The 22492-nt window shown below is 38.1% G+C and overlaps 1 protein-coding gene across 2 annotated transcripts in view; it reads left to right on the forward strand.

Annotated features, from left to right (window-relative positions):
- Positions 1 to 338: 338 nt before the first annotated feature.
- The window catches only part of FAM114A1 (family with sequence similarity 114 member A1), a 28373-nt gene continuing 6219 nt past the window's right edge, over positions 339 to 22492 (forward strand). Inside the window, exons 1-11 of one of the 2 annotated variants that reach the window (XM_085577788.1) lie at positions 339 to 396; positions 2787 to 2926; positions 3019 to 3142; positions 3920 to 4007; positions 12312 to 12425; positions 12585 to 12691; positions 14756 to 14890; positions 16664 to 16816; positions 18933 to 19056; positions 21014 to 21099; positions 22141 to 22308. In XM_085577788.1, the coding sequence (XP_085433914.1) occupies positions 2898 to 2926; positions 3019 to 3142; positions 3920 to 4007; positions 12312 to 12425; positions 12585 to 12691; positions 14756 to 14890; positions 16664 to 16816; positions 18933 to 19056; positions 21014 to 21099; positions 22141 to 22308 (1128 nt within the window). In that variant the 5' untranslated portion in view covers positions 339 to 396; positions 2787 to 2897. Of the gene's footprint in view, positions 397 to 2786; positions 3143 to 3919; positions 4008 to 12311; positions 12426 to 12584; positions 12692 to 14755; positions 14891 to 16663; positions 16817 to 18932; positions 19057 to 21013; positions 21100 to 22140; positions 22309 to 22492 lie in introns of both variants that reach the window. The other variant, XM_021533166.3, reaches the window with a different exon arrangement.

Genomic DNA, 22492 nt, shown 5'->3' on the forward strand with positions numbered 1-22492 from the left:
TCCCGACAGGTCCCTTCCAGCTCAGGATATTCTATGACTCTATGAACTTGCCCCTTTCCGCCCCAGCACGGACGCAGGGGCGCCGCGGCCCTGAGGGAAGCCGGCCCGGCGCTCCCGGCGGGGTCCCCGCGCCGAGAGCCCTGAGGGGCGGGCATGGCGGCCGGGCCGGACAAGCCTGAGCCCGGCACGGCTCGGCAGCGGCGCGGCGCTGCCCCTGCAGCAGGCGGGCGCCTCACGCAGCCGGAAGGAGAGCGAGGGACAAAAGCCAGCCCTCCCTCCTCCCTGGGCCGGCCCGGGCTGCCGGGCCCGCTCTGCCTCCTCCCCCCGCTGCTGCCGACGTGGCGGGGCGGGGAAGGGAAGGAGCCGGGGCCGCGCCGGTCGGGGCACTGCTGAGCGGTAAGGAGCACGGCGATTTCTGCATTTTCTGCCGCTTTTGACATTGGCTACGCCACACAGCTCTGTCCCAGAGGGGAACTTCGAAAAGGGGAAAAAAGAAAAGGAGAAGCGGGAAGTTGCGGCCGCTGCGGGCTCGGGGGAGCGGCGCCCCGGCTGCTCGTGCCGCGCGTGGGGCAGAGGGCAGCGGGGCAGGGCGAGCTGCCGGCGCCGGGCGCCGCGGGAGCCTCGCCTGCGCCCGCCGTGCCCGCGGAGGAGAAGCGGCAGCGGGCGTCGAGCGAGAGGGGAACAAGGTGCTGTCGCCAAAAAAGTGATTCCTCCTTTCCGCGCGGGGACGGCGATTCGTGCCCGAAGGCGCCCGGCGGCAGCGGGGCTTTGCTTTCTAGGGGAGATGAAACTCCTCAGCGCGGCAGGTGCCGCCACCGCCGGGCCCCTCAGCGCGGCTGCTCCGTGCGGGCCGGGCTGGCCTTAGCATCTCCCTCACGAGCTCCCCGTAGAGTAATTCCCTTTGGGCGGAGCCGTCCGAGTTGATTTGGATCAGGACAGTCTCAGGGATGAAAGGTTGAATGGCGCTGACCCCGGGTGCAGCTCGTGTGGTCTGACAGAGGCGGTGATTTGCTGTTACCTGCCGTGCTCTGGAAGGAAGGTTCAGCAGGCAGCTGCAGGGAGCGTGGCCTGAGTGGTACCCAAAGATGACCGCAAAAACTTTTTTGCAGTACTTCAAAAATCCATGTGCACATTTGTGTGATCCTTTAAAAAGTGCTGGGCTTACTCAGAGCTAATGCCCATTCAAAAATTATGAAGTATGTGTCTAAAGGTTTTACAGGTTTTAATAGAGAATTCCCATACCTCATGATGGAATTTGATTTACAGATAGAAGAATTTTCCTTAGGTGATGCTGCCATTCACACAGTGCGTACTGTTAAAACAATAGCAATACTTCCCTACAAGAAAGCATTTTATAATATTTGCTGCATTTTAAATGAAAAACTGTCAAATGCAAAGATTCTGACTTCAGAATTCAAGTTTTTTGAAGATAATTAAGGTACAGTGTAAGCTGAAGTAATAGAAGTGCTTACTTTTTTACTTATGTTTCTTGTTCACTGATCCGAAGTGCTACTCTTGGAACTCTTTAAACAAGTGATCTACGTTCACATTAGATAAACAGGCTCCTAAAGCTATAGATATATACAGTTCTATAGACTTTAATAAAATATACTAATTAAATACATGCTTCTCAGGCAGATTTCTCCTAAATCCCAGTTATGTTTTCTTTTTGCCTTTTTTCCCCCCTGTTCTTTAGTCTCTCATAGAATCTCCATTCTTCCTGACAGATCAAACCTTTGAGCCATGTTTAATTAATATGAGAGTCAATGAAAGAGCAGCATCAACAGAGAGAACTGTACAAGTCTATGCCATGCAACTCAACATTTTGCAAGCTCTCTGTCAAGGATTGTTTCCTGAGTGCCAAGTATACTGTTGTTACCAAAAAATAAGTGTTACTAATCACAGACCAGCAGTTCTTTTGGACTCTGGCAGTGCAACTCCTTAATCAGCTGCAGAGCTTGCTGTATGGCTTTATCTTTGCCCATCAGCATCCTTAGCCTGATGACTGTACAATTGTGGAAAATACCTCCAAAATTACATTGTAAGACAAGGAAGAAATAAGAGAAAACTGGTTCATAACTTACAAACTTACCTTGGCTTCAAAATTGAAGTTAAATCACACAGTTGGAATTTTAGGAGATGGTGAGAAGTGATGCATTCCCCAAAGAGCAAGACTTTGGGACAAGTGATAACAGAAACAGTGTGAGCAATGACTATGCTATGGCTGTGTCTATGAAATGGCTCTAGGGGCCCATGGCCTGTCATGTTCACAGATTGTGCCCCTTCTCAAGCACATGAATGTCACCACAGTTTTAGATACAGAGAGTTATCCTCCCCTCTATTAGCAGGATGTAGGAACCTGTGTTTGTCTCAGTGATGAAAGGGAAAGCAAGAGCTGCTTGGTTATTGCAGCTTGGATTATTTTGTTCTGCAATGGTCTTTCATACACACCTGATAGCGAATATTGACATTAACCATGTGGAAACTCCTACATTTGACTTCTCCAGAAAAATTAATATCCTTTCACTCTCACTGAACCATATTTTGGAAAACAGTAATGCTGCTCTTTGTATTTGAGTGGGATCCAGCAGAGTGAATGGAGTATTTACAGTATTATTTTGATACCAGTGCCAGCATGAGGCATGTGCCACAGGGCTCCATGCTTTAGGAGGTCTTAGACCAAGGCTGTATTGTTTTTCAGCAGTAGCATATGGTAAACACTGTGTATTTTATAATAAACATTCAAATGTTTATGGCACCTAAAAGACTTTACTTTCTATATTCAGAATTGAAAATGTCTGAAGATCTATCTGATGGCACCCCATCTGAAGAAAAACCTGAAGTAATGGAAATGCCCAGCAACGAGGTACCACACCTTGTAGAAGCTGAGATCTTGCATGAGTCTTCACAAGATCAACATGAACAGGTCACTCAGAATGTTAGTAATAAAATGGAAGGAGACATAGTCATTAATGAAAGCCCTTTGACTGAAAATCTCATTGAAAGCCTGCCTTCCAGCCTGCCTTCCAGCCTGCCTTCCAGTGAAGAGACAGCTGAAGATATGCCCACCGAGTGCATTGAAACTGTAAGCCTTGATGCAGAACCTGAATTGGAAGAAACACTGCAGGAGCAAAGCAATCCAGTAAGCAATACTTTCTTTTCTGTAAAGCCTTCCTCTCCTTGCATTGTGAGGACAGAATTTTGTATAATCTATGTCCTGTTTTTCACAAAAACCTAGGAAGTTATGGAAAACCTATATAGGGATAAATTAAATTGTAACACCAAGCTTTTGAAAACTAGGAATAGTTTAATTTAACTTTGCCAGTATGATATTAATTTGGTCTTTCAAGTCTGGTTGCAATGAAACTTGCATTGTGTAGAAGTGATGTTAGTGGACACTTTCTTGAGACAACAGTTTTTTAACATTATTTAAATATGGAATACTGATAGTGGCTTAACACTACCTATTAGTATAAAAGGTATGCAGCACCTCCTCTGGCTGTGTTTTTATTGGACACTTGTTAGGAGTTACCTGTGCACATCTACTGATTAAGACATGTGAGGAGACTTTGGAAGAGAAACCTCCAACTCTGGCTTCTGCCTCCAACCCAGGAAGGAGACAGGTTCCTACCTCTCCCTAATATTAGCCCTAATAAACTTGTATGGCCTAATAGGATTTGGCACCTGAAGAAATTTTAGGAGATCTATAAAGACATCTCTGGAGTTTCAGGCTCTTCCAGGAATAGATGATGTGAACTATGCTTCTGCTTTTTTGTTTGAAGTCTGAACTGCACATAATACCCAATCTGTCATCATCTATTAAATGCCAGACCTTGTTGTCTGATAGGTTCTTTGTGTTTCCTCCTGCCTCTTGAGAACAAGACTTCTAGACAGTGGAGTAACATTCTTGTTCTTATAGGCTGCAGACTCCTCATCTAAAGCAAGTAGATGGGGAGGTTGGGGTACCTGGGGAAAGTCTCTCCTGTCGTCAGCTTCTGCCACAGTGGGTAAGTGTTCAGTTGGTAAAGTGTGTGGAAATAATTAGAAATTTTCATGTGTCATTAGACAGATTAGTGTTTCATCTTAAGGATTCATAGATAATTTTGCCTTGATAGGCTTGGAAAGCATGATTTTTTTAAAGAGGAAGATGGACCTTCCTAATTATTCAAATTGTGGACAAGGTGCTAGGTTTGTTGTTAAGTTAATGAATTACATGACTGGGACTTCTTCATAGAAAGGATCCATAATCCAATACAATTTCTATCAGCCAAAGGCATATGGTTTCTCAAGTCAAAGCAACCCAGATTCATGCTCATGCATGTTAATGCTTTGTATGCCAGGTTTGACTCCTGCCTACACATGAATTCACTTCTAGTAAATCATTCCAGCTTTCCTTGCCCACCCAGTGAAATATTCACACTGTCACACTAGTTTTCAGACAGTAGAACAATGTATTAAAACACGGGCCCTGTACTCCCTCTCCTGTACTGTAGGTCAGTACAAAATGTCCTTGTGAAGACTTTAGGTAAAACTTAATTATTGCTCTTTGAAGACTCACTGACAAAAAGTGAATCATAGAAATATATAGTTACCAGTGGAAAATAATTTCTCACACACCAGAAATGTTTTGTAACAAAAAAATCTGTTAGCTAGTCAGTTTCCATAAAGGATCCACAGAACACTTTCAAAAGATGAACCTAGGAATTAAAATTAATTGCTAGTTACTAAAACTAAGTTTAATAGAGATACTGGTTTTATGATCCCATATAAGGCTAAATAATTCTCCTTATCCCTGTTTTAATGGACAGTAAATGGTTTCTGACTGTTTCTCAGAGGAGGGAAGTTTCCTTGTCCTCTTTTTTTCAGTAACATCCACAGTCAGGAGTACATAACATTTTCTTTCAGATAACAACAATTAACATTTCTAGTTACATTCAGAATGGGTTTCTAGGGTGTGTGGAACAACTTTATTGTGTAGGTAGTCTGACTTGATACAGTCGTGTGATGTCTGTTTTCATCACCATTAATAAATATTTTTAGGATTATTATTGTCTAAAAATGAACACAGCTGGAACAAGTCAAGTTGCCTTGAAAAAAGAGCATCCACATGCAGAAAAGGAAAATGAAAATTTTAGAATAATTTTAATTCAACATTGGAATGGTTGCACTATTTCACACTGAAGACCCATCTACTACTTGGGTTCTGGCCAAGTAGTGACCAAGAGCAACTAGGAAAGCACCTAAACCCAGATGTATATAAAGCAGCAGTTTCCCCTGATTTCCTATTTCCTGGAATCTGCACATAGACAGACTTCCTTCTTTGAATTAAGCAGAAATCAAATTTATGTTCTTCCATGTTTTGTGAACCCAAGGTAACTTGGAAGACCAAATAGCTAGTCTTAGATTTATTACAGGAAATCAATGCACCAGGTAATATTTTATATTCCTGGTACAGAGGACTTATTTCCTAGTTGTTTATTATAAAAATTCATGCTTGATCATCTGAAGCATTTACTGTCTCTCACTGTCATGGACAGGATATGGTACTGTATAGACCACATATTTCCTTCAGTATGATAATTCCTTTGTGAGATATATGGAAAAAAATTAAAGCTATTGAGAATTTCTACAAGCTTTATTATTATTATATATTTATTATTCTCCTTCAAGTTACTCCATTTAATATCTGATCAGTTCAACCAACACTTCATCTCCTATTCCACACCAGAAAATAGTTCTGCTATGGACCAGTCCATTGTAAAGTTGCTATTCCTTCAGTGTAGCAAATGCTGTAAGTAAAACTGCCTTCTTGGAGTTGAGTTAGTAGCAACACCTTCAGTCTGTGATTTTTGTGTTCTGTCATCATGTTGTACAGCACAGTTGCTTATCTGGTGAAATATGACCAATATTTACTATTCCTTATATTTTTCTTCAAAATTGTACTTTGTAAAAATAGCACAAGCAGTTGGAGGTGGACTAAATAACGTTTAAAAGCTTAAACAAATACATTCTGCTTTTAACAAAGAATATCATAGACCAGCCAGGGTTGGATGGTACCTTGAAAAGTTATCTAGTCAGTGGTTTTGTGGGAAAAGCTTTATGCATCTAGATGAAATTATCTAGCATGTTGTCCCTTCACATCTTGAAAATCTCCAGTAATGGAGATTCTACTGTATCTCTGGGTAGGTTTTTCCAGTGAATAATTCTTTTTACTGTAATTAATTTTTCTTGCATTCCTACCTATTTAAGAATGAGTTAAAATGTTGTTCCAATCATCTCAGTTTCATTATCCTTCAGACACTGATAGAGAATTCACAAACATGTGAACATTTTTAATGTATGGCTATAATTCAGGACAGGTGATTTGAGTTCCCAATAATAATTCGGTTTCCATATAATTTGTATCTCATTGTCCTTTAACTCTGCACATACAGCCAAGGACTGTTTTAGTGGTAGTTTTTTATTCCAAAGAAAGTATCTGTTGTATTTGAACTGATTTCGACATTATTTAGATCAAAGTCCCACAACAAGGCATATGTGATACTCCTCTACACAACAGAATCGGTAATGCCTTTGGATTTGTTTCAGTCACTGCCTGAACCATGTTTGGGGTCTTGACACTAGATGTCACACTAAACAAACTATTGAATCAACTCCATCAATGAGGTGAAGAGATTTCTTTCGTCTTCAAAACATGCAATAAAGTTGGTTCCTTCTTCTGCTCCATTGTGGAACCACAATGGAGCAGAACCACTGAAATAGTTGCTGGAATGATGAGATGGGAGAAGGCTCACTGTGATATGGAGGAACAACTTGTACTAATTATCACCATTTTAGTGTTTTTCTTTTTGGTTGTGTTTTTTAGTAAATCAGCCATTACACAATGCAGTCTTTCGACAATGTTGATAAAGCTATCCTGCTCAAGTGGGTGACTATTGCAGCTAAATCAATTAATGGGTGTAGCCACTGAAACATGTAGTCCCTCATCTGTCTTTTCTTTGCATGTTTCTTCCTTCTCCCTGTACCAGCATTCATTTTCCTCTGAGTTCCCTCCAATCCAGTTTAGGAAGCAAAACTTACATCAGAATAACTCTAGAGGAAAGAAAAATCCATTTTCTGCCTCTTAAGTTCCTTGAACCGACTCTTTGAGACCAGTTTCAGGGCAAGCAGAAGGGACAAGTGTGGAACAGGGGGAGGAGTAGAACCTCCCATAACTGCACCAAGAAGCCATTAGGTTAGCTTAGCTGTAACAGCAAACTCTTTATCCCCAGGGCTTATACGAGGCAAAATATATTTTCAGTTTGTACTGGCAGCTTGTCACTTGCAGTTTTAAAACATCTTCTATGCTTTAAGGCTTAGGTCTTTGGTTTTTCTTCCAACTAATCTATCTGCTAGCTTAATGAAAGTGGCTACCTTCTGCAAGCCTTGCCTTTCATATGCTGTGGTGTTTAGAATGAGGTATGATATTCTAGGGTGCTGAAGTTACAGTGCTCAATGAGCTGCATTTCCAAGAAAAGTCTGTTCCCTGTCATGCTGTATACAGATGCTTCACTCTGTGTAAGTTTAAAGTGTTGTACCTTTAGGGCCATTGCTAAGCCTAGCCCCTGTCAATCCATTCACACAGTAAAAGCCATAAAAAATTAACCCAGCTGTTTGATCCACATGATCCCTGAAATTCATACTATAAGGCTGTATAATGTGTCTTTTTAATGTATTGTTTGTAATTAATGTTCTGCTATCTTGATAATTTTGTTCTTGTGTATATGCTCATCTAATTCTTCAACTATGAGAATGGCACATGAAAATATCAGACACCCATACTTCTCCCTAGTATGCTGAAAAGCACTTTTGTCAGTATGACAGAATGGAATGTCACTTTAGAAGCCACTGTGTTCATGAGCTTGGATATTATTATGCATGGGTATGTGTAATGATCAGCATTACATAGCTTGACTTCTTTTTGGAACAGAAATGGCAATGCTGCAGATAATGTGAAACTAAAGTATTCAAACATTGCAAATGTCTTTTCTATTCTCTATAGATGCTGTTGCCCTATTGCAAAATAAAGTACAATATTAAAAAAAGAATGCTGTGTGTTATCCTTGTACTTTAGTTATGCTTGTACTTTATGGGATCATAAAGAGGATAGTTAATCTCCTCAGCCTTTTTTTAAAATTTCATAAATTTGTTGATTAAGGGAAAACTACTTTGGGTTGGAATCACATGGTGGTCACAACTGTTTTGTAAATAACACTTTTTTGGCTGCTGTAGCAGCAAAGCAAAGCCCTTTACACTTACTCCTTTTTAAGGATGCTGAATGGAAGTAACAGACGAAGGGAAATGTGCATGCATTTTGGGTTGGCAGTCTCTTTTGCTTTCTTTATGTCTTTTAACATAGTTTACAGTCTAGAAGAAACTGATAACCAATAAAATGGCGTAACACCCTTTATGCTTATTGCTATTATTGAAACTTCTCATGCTTGCAGTAGGGAGATCTGAATTTACTCTCATTTACTAGATTAATTGGTGTGATACCTGATTTATAGGCAAGATAGCAGCGGTATTACAATAATGTAGCCTGTTTTTTTTTTGTTTTAACTGCAAGGAAGAGAAATTTTGTGAAGGCTTGGAGTGCCAATAGGATAGCCTAAAAGGGAGCACAATGGGGTCTCACTTTTTAGTGTACAAAATAGGAGCATGGCTGGATTGTCCACATCTCTATACTTCATGTTGTAGAGTGATTCTTTTCCAGACAGTTTCAGGTTCCTCAGTTTCTCATCTGGTGAAAGATGCTCATTTAAGGCCTATGTCTTCATCTTTAGCTTGAGCTCAGTGAGGCTTCATTCATGTTTCTAGACTAAATTTTGATCAGTTCTTCATTAGATATGCTCCCATGATAGGACACAGGTTACAAAGCGGGTGTGGTAGCCAGGGACAAAATCTCAAACTCCTACTCCTCCCCATGTGTACCACTGAATCAGAGAGTCCAGTTTCCCGTGAGTACTAAGATGGACAAGGGATCAGTGATTCCTATACAGAGTGGTTTTGGTTTCAGACATAGTGAACTGCCCTCCAGAGGTGTCTGTTTGCTTCTCTCAGCTCTGCAGAGAATCCAAAACTACTAAGCTGGGACGGGGATGATAAGACAGCTTGCAGTGAAGTTGGATGTATCTGACTAAAGCTGTGAGTGCTGTAATCTGGCCTTGGACAGATAAGGCAAACCAAAAGGCAGGTCATGTTGTTAGGCAGTGTTAGCAAAACCTTCCTTTTCAAATGAAAGATCCCAGCTAGGAACATGAACAATAATATTCTGTGGAAATTGCGAGCCAATAGAAAGGCAAGGAATCATTGAAGGAAGAGAAACAAAAGTGACAACACAGAGGGAAAAAGAAAGCTTTCTTCCAAAAGCTAACAGATAACAATGCCCATTGCATAGCTCTTCTGTCTGCTATTACAGAAGAGTAAACGGAGATGACAGAGGTGTCAGCTCAGTTGTGTTAGCACACCCAGTGTTACAAGATGAATGCATCTTTAAATAGAAGGCTTCTCTTCCATGACCTCCTTTATTTCTGTGCCTTTTGAAATTACAAATAATCATTTTCATTTCCAAGGCAACAGGCATTTCTACCCTGTTTGTGCACATATGTGTATCTAATGGTTGCTTCAGTTGTGGTCTTCTGATCTCATCTGGTTTTTCTGCTGCAGTCAAATGTACATGCCACATAGCTTAGTTCAACAAAGCCACCCCTAGCTGACCTGGAGTATTTTCTTATTATTCTAGTGCATATAACCACAGACCCGAAAATGCTGCCTTTTGTAGGTCAGTAAATATCAATACAGCAACTGTGTTCTTTTTCCTCTTAAATGTGTTAGCTTGGCTGCCAAACTATGGGAACCAATTCAAGGCTATAAAATAATAACAGGAAAAAAGTGGGAAATTGATCTGAAAATGTGTAACTTTTGCAGACAATTCAAATTTTTGCTCAATATTTATAGGATTTTTTATATGACTACAGGACCATAGTATTTTGTTACCAAGTCAAATTGATTAAGTCAATTAAAAGAATTAAATTCTTGCTTATTTAAAAAGTTGTGAGCAGAAGCAATGGAAAGGACATGCAGTATCTATTATATTAGTGTAAAAGCACAGTTAATAGTGATCTGAGTCCAAGCAATATGAGGATTAAATAAATGACTCCAGAATCTATCCACATTAATATTTTCATTGAGTTCATTAGAATATGTGAGAGATTGGGATTAGACCATGCAGTACATTGCTCTTCAGTATCTGCATTGGAACAGACTTTGCAAAAGTCAGGAAATTATCCAATGATGACTTAGACATTGTGGTGCATAACCTGGTATGACCTGCACAGTTGGATGCACTACTGTTTTTAGTAAGACACAAGACAAAATAGATAACGGTCATATTTTCTTTAGGCAGGGAAAAGCATTTATCTGCCTAGGCTGTTACAGTGTAAAACATTGGGACCTTGTGCAGCCTATGAAACTCCTTGTCTCTGCAGGTCTGTTCCATAGGGCATATCTGTTCTATATGTTTACCTCCAGATACTGCAGTTTTCTTCTATGTGATCTTTCAGAGGTGCTGCTTCACATATGTTTTCTAGAGTATCTTTATTACTAAATATAGATATATTAGTAAATATTCATAAATTTAAGATCTCCCTTTTCTACTCCAACTAGATTTGCTACATCTTTCTTGAATCAGATATTCAAAAGCATATTTGTGTGACTACACACACACACACACATAGATGTATATGTTTATTCAGAATCCTGCAGAGCACTGGCAAGTGATAGGTTATTTTGCTGTAATTAATGTAATTCAGAAAAGATGCTTTGAATTTCTCTAACAGAATGCACATAGTTGTAGGGAAATTGTGGACAACACTTAATGAATCGTTATGCATACCTTTGCACCTTAGATGTCTTGATATCTGCCTGACCATCTGTATTGATGCCTTTTCTGAAATGATTTATCTATTTACACTTCAGTTTAATCAAAGAAGTATGTAATTTTCATTCACATTTCTCATAAGTTAGGCAGATACTTGAAGCACTCTGGATTGTCCTACTGCTAGAAGTGATCAGTTTCATGCAAGATGCACTAACAGTGCAAGATAAAAATCAATACAAGATAAAAATCAATACAAGTTAAAAATCTGACCCTGTCACTGAGGCTATTTAATTTTATGTTGGAAAGAAATATTACTCACCTGGTTTGTTGTTTATTGTTTACCTCTTGCATCTCAGCTGATACACAGAAATTTCCAGCTAAGGAAGATTGAGTGGATTGCTTGTAGCAAGAGAAGTTATCCTGGAGATACTTGTGCACATATCCAGAAGCAAAATAGGCAGACAAGAGTAGAGTAGTCTTTTTTAAGGGCAGCATTTTTCAACTACAGTTGATGCAGTTCAGGAAGATATTGCCTCCCTTTGACTGGCTACCAACCAGTCTACCCAGTCCTATAGTGGGCTATTACCAGTCCCTGTGATCTGCTAGTGTAAATAAACTCTATGTAGAAAACCAGCAAGGCAATCCTTTTCTGTCAAAAATATTCAGATAGAAATGGTAGCAACATATATACTTTATTTTAAAGTAGACCATTTTAATAGAGGGCTAAGGAGTCACGGTATATGAATAATGTAACGGTAGTAAAATCTCTGTAGGAGATCACCTGCCACTGGAGCAATACTTCTGTCTATGTCATTTAACATCAGCAGACTTTACAAAGTGTATTTAAATAGTAGCTTTGGGGAGAGACACTTGAGAATTTTACTTCAAATGAGAAACTTAAAGGAGCTTAAATCCTGAAATAACTTTGAGGGCTGGAGTCAGTATTCCTAAAAACACAGAACCTATGCAGAGGACTGAAGAACAAATTCCTTGCCTGAGTCCTGTAGTCATACACAATAACTTTGGGTTAATTGTTCTAGAATACTGAAAACTATGTGAGATCATACCCTATGACCTTAGGAGGACTGTCAATCTCCGTTTAAACTGACTGCAATAGAATATTTAGCATTTTGAAAAGCAGGGAACTAAACTCACATGTACCACTGAAATAACTTTTACTTTTCAGATCCAGCATAATTTGTGTTATATTTTAGCTTTATAATTTATATTCAGTTAATATGAATGTAGTAGAAGTGAATTATTAACCTAGAGAAAATTAAGCAATTGAGGTGTTTAATAGATATTTTGTCATAATTCATGAAGTATAAGAATACTATGCACTGTGAGTAATAAGTTTTCAAATAATATATTCTAAAATATGCCTCTGCTACAGGTCATGGGATAACAGCAGTAAAGGAAAAAGCGGGAACTACCCTTAGAATTCATAGTGGAAGTTCAGCATCTCTGGAAACAGCAGAGCCTCCTGCAGCTGAAACACCAGTTACTCGTAAGTTCAAGTCCACTTAAATTGGATAAAACTCTTTGACCCTGCCAAATTAGTTCCATTTTCAAAATTTTAAGATTTTGGTCACAAAAACCAGTTTTCTGTAATTTTTGACTTGCAGGGTTGAAGTTAGGCTGTAACCTGCTTGTTTTCTTTTGTTAGAAGCAGAAGATTCTCTGGCCCAAAGCTCTTCTGAGAATATTCCTTCTTCTCCTTCATCTGGATCTCGTGGCATGCTGTCAGCTATCACTAGTGCTGTACAAAACACAGTGAGTCATTTTAGCTGGTCTCTCTGCTGTAGTTATTTTTCATTATTTTTAGGTCACTTTTTTTAAGTTACAGGTCTTTGTAAAAGTTCTTTTGTAAGTCTCTTTAGAGTCTTTTCTATGGCAAAATAACTTTAAAATTAAGCTGTCTAATTAAAAAAAAAGTCAAACAGAACTAACTCAATTACTATGTTTTCACCAGTTTTAGTGAAAAAATATGGTCTTCTCCAAAACTATGTGGAATTCTGCAAATTCTTGGAAAATATTTTTTATAATTGTACCATCATCTGATTTTTTATTTTTACAGTTAAGTCCTTCCAGAGAAAGTGTGATAGGACTTGTTACCAATTTTGAAGGCAGATAACATAAGAAAATACTCCATTTCCTTATTTTAAGGCTTTTACTAAGCTCTCTATTTTTAGTTCCTGTCCTTTACCTTCACTTCTTTATCTAGTCTCTCATTTCATATTAGCCTTTCCAGAAGGGGGTCTGATTGCAAACTTAGTGAGGCAAAATCTTTTGCTCATGAGTTCTTTCCTATCGTCCTTATGTTTTGTGTATTGAACTTCACCCTTTTCTCTTTTTTTGAGAAGAAAGAGATTTTGCAAAATCCTGTACCATACTGTTTCCAAATAAAGTTTTGCATCATCTTTTTCCCCAACTTTTTTTACACCTTTAAGTATGGTGTTTCATTTGAAATTAAAAAGACTTTAAACACTGGCTGTAAAAGCATAGTAGATTAATTCCCCACTGGGCAAGTTTTATGAAATGGCAGTTCTTTTTTATTGTATATCCAGTTTGCTCTGACTGCCTCATCACTCTTATATCAAAGATTTTGGGAACAGAAGTAGATTCCTATAAATTATTCCTAACATAGTTTCTACAGTACCTGGAGCATCATATGGCTTGTGAGAGCTGGCCACCAGTAAGATTACTTGAGCATTATACAAGATTTGCAAATAAGAGAAATGTGCTTGTAGGCAGCCTGGAGAGGCTGCTATACCACAGTGACAAATGTGACACAAAAAGAATCACTTAAGGTCTCAGTAAGTCACCTGTAATACCACTTGAGACTTTGCAAGTGTTTTCCATTATATATCAGGTTACATCAGCATTTGAGTATCTGACACACATATAATCCAGATTGAAATGGAAACCTTTAGCCAGTGAAACTTCTTCAGTGTACATAAAAAATATGAAGACACAGAAAAATACATGTATTTAAATGGACAGTTCCAGAGTCCTCATAAGTATTAAAATTTTAAAAATCCAGTAAGGCAGTCTTGTGTTCATTATGGTCTTGGGTCCATGTTATTCATGTCTAAAGCAAGTTCCTACAAACCAGATGCCATTGGTTGAAATTAAAGTGGTATTCATAGAATGACAGGGACACAGAATAATTAGGATTGGAAGGGAAATTAAAGATCATCTAGTACTATGCCCCTGCCTTGGGCATGGACAACCTTCCAGGTTATTCAAAGCCTGATCCAGCCTGGCCTTTAATACTTCCAGGGGTGGGGCATCCACCACCTCTTTGGGCAACTTATTCCAGTGCTTCACCATCCCCATAGTGAAGAGTTTCTTCCTGATATCCAGTCTAAATCTATACTCTTTCAAAGTAAAGCCATTCCCTTTTGTCCAAGCACAGCTTCCTCTTGCAAAGTGTCCCTCTCAAGCCTTCCCACAGGCTCCATGTAGGTACTGGAAGGCTGCTGGAAGGTCTCCTCAGAGCATTCTCTTCTCCAGGCTGAACAGCTCCAATTTTCTCAGACTGTTTTCACAGGAGATGTGCTCCAGCCTTTTTACGATATATTTTTTTCAATTATTATTTTTAATTTACAACAATTGTTACATTTCCTCTGGTGTAAGTAGTTCCATTAATTAGAAATATTTGTATAGAGCTTTTTTTTTCTGTCAGAAAAGGTATTCAGAACAAAGTAAATGCATCAAGTATAGGAAATTTAGGGACCTGAATGTTCAAAGACAGTGTCTACAAAAGCACTCCTCTTTAAAGTTCATATTAGCCTAAACTGGGAAGAAAATAACATATTGCATTATTTTATACAGGGGAAAAGTGTATTATCTGGAGGCTTAGATGCTTTGGAATTTATTGGGAAGACAACCATGAATGTCCTTGCAGAAAGCGATCCTGGATTTAAGAGAACCAAAACACTGATGGCAAGAACAGTCTCCCTATCTCAGGTTGGATATATTTAAATACTATTCTGTCAATGCAATTTCAGATTCTTTTTCCAGAATTTCACATGCCTCAGGGAGACACTTTATTTGTTGCAATAGATGCTGGCTGGGCTTATGGAAATAAATATTAAGCTTTACAGTTGCTATACTTTATTTTTTTTCATAGAACCACAAAAGATAATGTAAAATCATCTTTTCTGCATAATCATATATGCAATTGCTGATTTAAATAAGATGGTATATGTGGTGATAAATCATTACACTCTGGAGGCAAAATCAAATTGTTCATGTTTTGGTAACAGCTGTAGATAGATATCTTCCAGCATAAACATTACTAGACTGTTTTCCTTGGAAATAAGTAATACTGGAATATGACATACGTTTCATTAGGAATTAAACCTGTAAAAATTTGTATCTTAATGTCCATCTAACTTAATGGTATCCTTACACCGTTGTTACTGATACGTTTTAAAGCTCAGAGATGTGCTAAAAGCAGACATATAAATGCTGTCAGTACAAAATTAATTTAGTTCTTCAGATACTGAAAGGATGATAAACAATAGACATTGAAAAGAAACTGTATTTACTGCGTGTTTAGCTCCCTGTAGAGAAGAGTGAGGTATTTTTCTTTTAATGAGATGTTTCATCTTTAGTATTCATCACTGGAAGAGTTAACAGACTTTTACTGTTGTAGTAGATCAAAAGCAATTAACTCTTGTTGAGGCCCACAGAGTTAAAATGAGCTTTTGAGAATGTCTCTTTTAACAACATGCATAGATTTGCACATAGAATCTGAGGCAGAATGCAGCATAAATCAATTCTCAGGGGCTGCACTATCACTTTTCAGTGATTTGTTCAGAAAACTTTGTGAGTTAACTTTTGAAGATGGAGACTTCAGAGGAGAAATGTACTGTAGTGTAAATTTTAAGTCTTTTGTATTAAATTAATCACTGAAGACAATATTGTTGGAATTTTGAACAGTGGAATAACGTAAGTGGTGGGAGTTCACCTGTATTCAGAGACTTGTATGTGACCTAACGTAGTTCAGATGTATTTGCCACCTTTACTGTAGGAAATTCACAAGAGGCCACTTTGTCCAGGAATACAAGCAAGGAGGAGAAGATTCTATTTGATATCCTATGCTATCCTATTCTATCCTTCTTATACACTAATAGAAGTGAATTTAAAGCCCACCAAAATATACTCAAGTATATAGAGGGCAGCTCTGCCCCACCTTTGGTATAAGTCATCAATCTCTTTTGCCAGTCCCGCTGTCACATGAAACTGACTTTAGTATTTGCTAAAAATATTTTATAGAAAACATTTATGTAGGTGCATTATTTATGCAAGTTGCTGGATAGGTCCTGAAAAATAATACTCTTCCCATTTTGTGATCTGTAGAAAGAATTGGATGGCTCTTTAAGGCCATACATGAAATAGTTCATTATAACAGGCGGGGAAATTTATTATATGGTATCTGTAGCTGACATTGCTTTTGCAAATGTAAGCAAGACTTTTTTTTTTCATTGTATTTTAAAGACAGTTGGTTAGCAATTACCATTGGGAAAACCCTGTTTAGAATACTATATAAATATTTTATCAGAGAAAATTATCAAAAAATAAGTTAGCTATTTCACCTCTAAAATTTTAGCTCTGCAGGTGTGATATAGTCCCAAATTTTATTACTACTTCTAGTCACACAGAAGCAGATAGTAATAAAATCTGTCACACTTACAGTATTATCAATAAAACATAGAATAATGTACATATTTGCAGCTGTTGAGAGAAGCCAAAGAAAAAGAGAAACAGAGGCGGGCCCAGCAAGTTACAGTTGGAAGAACAGCTCATTATGGACTACTTTTTGATGAATTCCAAGGTTTGTCTCATCTTGAAGCTCTGGAAATCCTGTCAAATGAAAGTGAAGCTCAGGTACAGTATGCAGACAGCATAAATCAATATGGCTGGTAAAAAAAATTATCTTTACATTAATTTTATTCTGCAGATATATATAGAATGAACAGTAAGTTTTCCATCAAGTTCAGAGAAAGCCAAATTGATCCTATGGGCTAGCCCTGGGTTTTAGGAACTCAATACATCTAAAATGTAACTACAAGATTAACTCAAAACAAACTTCATAACTGGCAGGTGTTCTTGTTAAGACCATAAGTAATGTGCTATACACAGCTTGTGACACTGCAGATGTTTTGAAATTCCTTGCAGAATTTGCAATGAGGTTGAAATCAGGTACACATACTTAAATTCAGGAGTTCCAGACCTACTACACAGGGAGGCTGGTGAATTAAAATTAGTTCCAGATTACTTATTTACTTCTTTTTGTGTTAGTTTTTAAAGTTACGTAGAACTACACCAATATATTATTACTGGAAGCAGACAAATGTCTCTCTGAAGATGGTAATGTCAGTAAGACTTATCTGATAAATATGTATTTCAATTTCAACTCTCAATTTATTTGCTCTGCTAGTACATTAGTAGATCACTGACAGTGGCCTAATAGAATTTTGTAGATTCCCAGCAGTGATATTTTTGTACTGAAACAGTTTTCTAAATAAATTTCTTAAAAACAATTTTTCTTTTTGTTTGTTATTCTTTGCCCTGTGGGGTACTTCTTAATAAAATATAACCAACTTATATTTTAAAATATTTTATTTGCTCTTGCAAATAAAAGAATCTTATGTTAATAACAGTTAGGTGCATACTGTCAGTGTTGTTTTTATTTTTTGTTATTATCTAGATGAAAAACTATTATGTTCAAACCACACATGTAAGGTTCAAGGGTCTGCTTTTGGAACAAAAAACAAAACAAAAAATGGCCAAAAGCCTTCCCCCCCCCCCCCCCACTATATAGGAAAGAGACAGATAGAAAACAAGTTCGGGTTAATTGCATGTGTCAACAATATTTTTATTTTACTGTGAAATATCACAGGGTAAGCCAGATATGTGCAGGTTGTTACCATGAGGTTTCTGATGCACTTTATTTATGTCCTAGACACATACATAGTCCTACTCAGTCCAGCAGGATTGATGGTGACTGTGTGGGTCAACAAGTCTCAACAACTCAGATAAATGTTCCACTTACCATGCAGGGATGCACACAGACACAGAATATAGAAAGAGTATTTCTAACAGCCCAAAAGCCACAGGAGGAGTGCAAGAGGTGCTGAAGACATGTATGTTTAGGCTTTTATTTTAAGTTTCCTTTAAAAGAAGTTCCCTTGAAATGGATAGTGCTATCGAAAGGGAGGAAAAAAGCCTTATGTAGTCCTTCACAACCTGAGTCGAGTGCCACAGCTTTATCTTGGGTTTAATCCTGAGCACAGGAGCTGGACTCAGGACACACCAATAAGAAAGTAACAGCTGAGTCCAGCCTTGCACTGAGGTAGAGTCTACATCTGTCAAGCAAGCTTTAAAAAAGCCCCTTGAAACAAACATAAAGGTAAAATTTTGTACCAAGGGGAAGAAGGGCGTTTCTTTTTGCTTCCATAGGCAGAAGGAGTGCTCTGCTCACAGACTTGACACCATATATATGCAGTACAATGATTCAAAGAATCTGTTTCCATCCCTCTTAGGTGTGCCATCTTATTAGATATGCAGGGACTAGGAGATAGCTGAGATATGCAAAGACCTGCCAATGCATTCCTCAGAACAGGTAGACTGTCAATAATTTTGGCTGCATTTTGAAGGCAACCTTTTCCAGCTCTTCCCATGAGTGCTCAGACTAGCTATTATGCCTGTGCTCTTTTTTTCCTGCTGTCTTCATCCAAGCAATCCCAAGATGCCTATTACAGTGTGCAGTTAAACCATGGATTTATAGTTCAAAAGTTGGAGGAAGGAAGGGACTTGATGATCTGGCAAGGCTACTGTAATTTTTGTGATACTCAACAAATTCTGTTGACAAGATCTAAAAATATGTCTAAGCTGGGGAGTTAGAGACAAGATTTGAACTTAATGGAAGTTTCCATTTCTTAGTCTATTTTGGATTCAGGCTCTAAATTAGCATTTAGTAATACTGTCCTTTCTTTTACAGGTTCAGTCACATTTAGCAACACTTGATGGAGAACAATTGGAGACTGTGAAAAATGATTTAATTGCTATAAAAGAGATCTTTGTTCCAAAGGAATTAGATGATGAAATGTTGCAGGCTCAAAAAGGTAATTAGAAATACAGAGACTTAAATAATTGGTACTTCATCTAGTAATTTTTAAAAATCCGGTCCAAACTGTAATTTCTGATATTCTAATAGTCTTCATAAGGTAGTTACTAAAATTAACTCTAAAAGTTCTGGAAGCTGATTAGTGCTTAATTTTGAATTTATATTGTAACTGAAGTGTGAGATATGGAAGATCAAACATTAATAAATACTAAATTTTTTTTTGCTGTATCATCAGTGAAAGCAAAAATGGAAAATAATAACTTTTTAATAACTGAGCTTTTTTTACAGAAATTGTATAATCTGAAAGTTTTGAAGTACTTAGAAATTATTTCATATTCAGTAATTTCATCCTCACTCTGCACCCCTCTTGCTAGATGGGGGAAAAGATTCAAGTATCATAAAGAAATTTAAGAACCCAGAATTTTTTTGAATGGAAGTGACTGAAACGTAGTAACAAAGGTACTTTATAGGTTTTGCTTGGCCAGATGTGGCATGTGGAGTGTGAGAAGGAAGTTAGAGCAGCATAAGCATTTCCATAACTGTGACACGGCATAGCACTGGAGAGAATGGGCCAAGCTCACAAAAATTACAATAAAATGAGTGAGTGCTTTGGTTAGGGGCAAAATAGGTGTCTTAAACAGGTCAGAAATGCTAGCAGTTCCCCAAACAGGTTAGAACAGAAGGATAAGAAGTCAGCTTAAAGGCAGCATGGTTCATGTCTCCAGGCCTGTGAGATCCATACCAAACCTCTTAGAGCTAACAGCAAAAGTCCCCTTAACCTGACTGAAGACTGGCTTATACCATTAAGCGCCATATTGTTGTATTTTGGAAACAAAGAAACATAGAAGGATATTTCTTCCACATCCTCTTGATCTTCTCAGGGGTACTTTGCCCCTAAAACCTACATTTTGCAAGATGGTGAGATAAGATTTCTTTAGCCTTCAGAAAAGTTAGCAAAACTCTGTTAACATCCACATGTTCTAACAGGAGAGTAATTTCTTCTCAGACTGCTCCTTCTGGCAGTGCTTACTCATCTTTCTTGATCCCTGTCACAGGGAACTCATTGTTTATCATTGAGGGCAACAGCAAGTACTCAGCATAGTCTTAGTATGGTAAATTTTTGTACTTTACTTGCTGTTTAAACCCCATGTCTCTATGGAGTTGTGCGAAATAGAAGTCAAGAAAGTGTATTACCTGCTTAGGAGTGAGGATTCATTAGATGTCTGTTGTTCCATAATTTCTGTGGAAATTAGTTCCTTGCTTTGAAACCAGCTCCCAGGAGAAGCTCTGCTTCTTGCACAAAGTGGTGTTTTCTCTGAAGGTCAGATGTTCTGGTTTTTTAGTAAATCACAACTGCTTATCCTGCTCCTTGAAACATTTACAGGGGTTTTGAATGGGCTGCAACCAAGGCAGTGAGCGCTTTAATGAAAGGGACTGAACCAAATTGTGCTGCAGATTTGCCCCTGCAAAAACAAACCACTCGTCAGTGAAACACATTCCTTCCTCCTGTGACTGCAGAAACAACTATGACTGTTTTCTGGTACAAGTAGCAGAAGGCCATACACATACCCTTCTCTCTAATGTTTCCTTTCACTTTGATTATGCAGCCCTTCCATGTATTTTTTACTGCAGCTTCATTTCAGTTGTTTATGAAATAATGAGGAGAATATTTGAAAAAGTGGCTTTACCTACATTTTGAAAGCTATTATCACCAAAAATTTCATACGTGAGGCTAAATAAGGCAGTAACCACAGTGAACATTCAATTGAATATCCCAGTTATCTATAATTTTGGTGCATATACATGCACACCTCCACACATTCCTTTCTTGTGTCCCTGTCACTATTTTTCAAGTGCTGGAATACTTGGTGAAACTATTTCAGTGTATGTACTTAACCATATAAAATACTATAGCAGTAACATGCTAACAAAAACTGTCTTGTTATTTCTTGCAGCAGATACAGGAGAAGAGTTTGTCAGCATGCTCACAGAACTGCTGTTTGAATTGCATGTTGCTGCTACTCCTGACAAGCTAAATAAGGTTAGCATCTGTTACTGAGCTGCCTTCAGTTTCTTGGGCAAAGAAGGAGGGCTTTGTTCTGAAGTCTGACACAGAGCAGTATCCAGTTCACTTCAGACACATCAGAAAGGGAAGTACAGGAGACTGGGACTAAAGTGCTGAATATAGAAAAGCTTTCACAGAAGTGAGATGAGTAAGGCAGTACAGTTGAACAAGCCCTTTCCAGTGTTAGAAGGCTTGAACCAGGAGTGTCTCAGCAGAACAGGGTTCATGAGAACAGCAAATTTGATCTTACATACTGGAAGCAAAAGTCAGGTAAAGAATATTTTTTCCTGCTCTAAAAGTGAGATGTCTAGGAGTTAGCCACATAACTAGTCACATTTGTACTATCAGGTCGCTTTAAAGCTGATTCATCTGCTGGTCTTAAGCTCAAATGAATGTTTATCTCTCTAGCTACATAGATAGACTATGGATAACTAGCTTAGGCTTAGGTCTCAGTGTGTTTTAAATTGATTTCATGATAAGAAAGAGACATAATTAATTTCCTACTAGGCATAGCAGTTGTCTGAAGTTGTATAAAGCATCAAGACTTTTCAGCTTTGATCTATTTGCATGTCAGGGAAAGCAGCTCAAGATACAGTGATTTTATATTTATTTTTCCTTAAGAATTTAATACATCTGTCTTACCTCTCCAATTTTTTTTTTCTTTTTTATACACACTTCTTATTTTCTTATTTGGGGAACTGTGTAAGAAAAATTTCTGTGTAAATCCATTTGAATGATAAAGCTGAAATATTACTTTGCAATTAACACCAGCTGTACATGTTGGTTAGGAATATTATACCTTTAGAGGAATTATCCCTGGATGATCCATCTTTATGCAGTCCAAAATGCTTCTTCCTACAGTTTCTTAAATGTACACCTAACTAAATGCCACTCAGAGGTTTGATACATTCAGACCTCTGAGTATAAGGAGAAAGTAATTAAATTTATTGATTCAGGAATGTCATCTCACAGTCTCTTCTCAAACTGAACTTTGGGGTTGGGTTCTTTGTTTGGCAGGCTAGAAAAAAAGCTCATGAATGGCTGGAAGAAGCCCGTGTGTCCACCCCAGTAGACATAGAGGAGGAGCTAAATGAAAAACCTGAAGAACCTGGTGAAGAAAAGACTCAAAAAGACAATAAAATTGAGAGTGATAAAACAGAAGTGGACAAAAGCAAAACTGTGGAGGTAAAATAACTTTTGGAGGATAAGTTTCATTAAATTATAAGATTCTTTCTTTGTGTGTTGGCTTTATATGTCATGATTATTTTTTAAATTAATGGAAGTAGTAAGAAATAATAATACACAACTGTTCACTGTAGACCCAGTTGAATACTAAGTTATATAAATATTCTTACTGTTATTCTGTTTC

The sequence above is a fragment of the Lonchura striata genome, chromosome 4, assembly GCF_050655825.1.
Source record: "Lonchura striata isolate lonStrDom1 chromosome 4, ASM5065582v1, whole genome shotgun sequence".
NCBI classification, from domain to species: domain Eukaryota; kingdom Metazoa; phylum Chordata; class Aves; order Passeriformes; family Estrildidae; genus Lonchura; species Lonchura striata.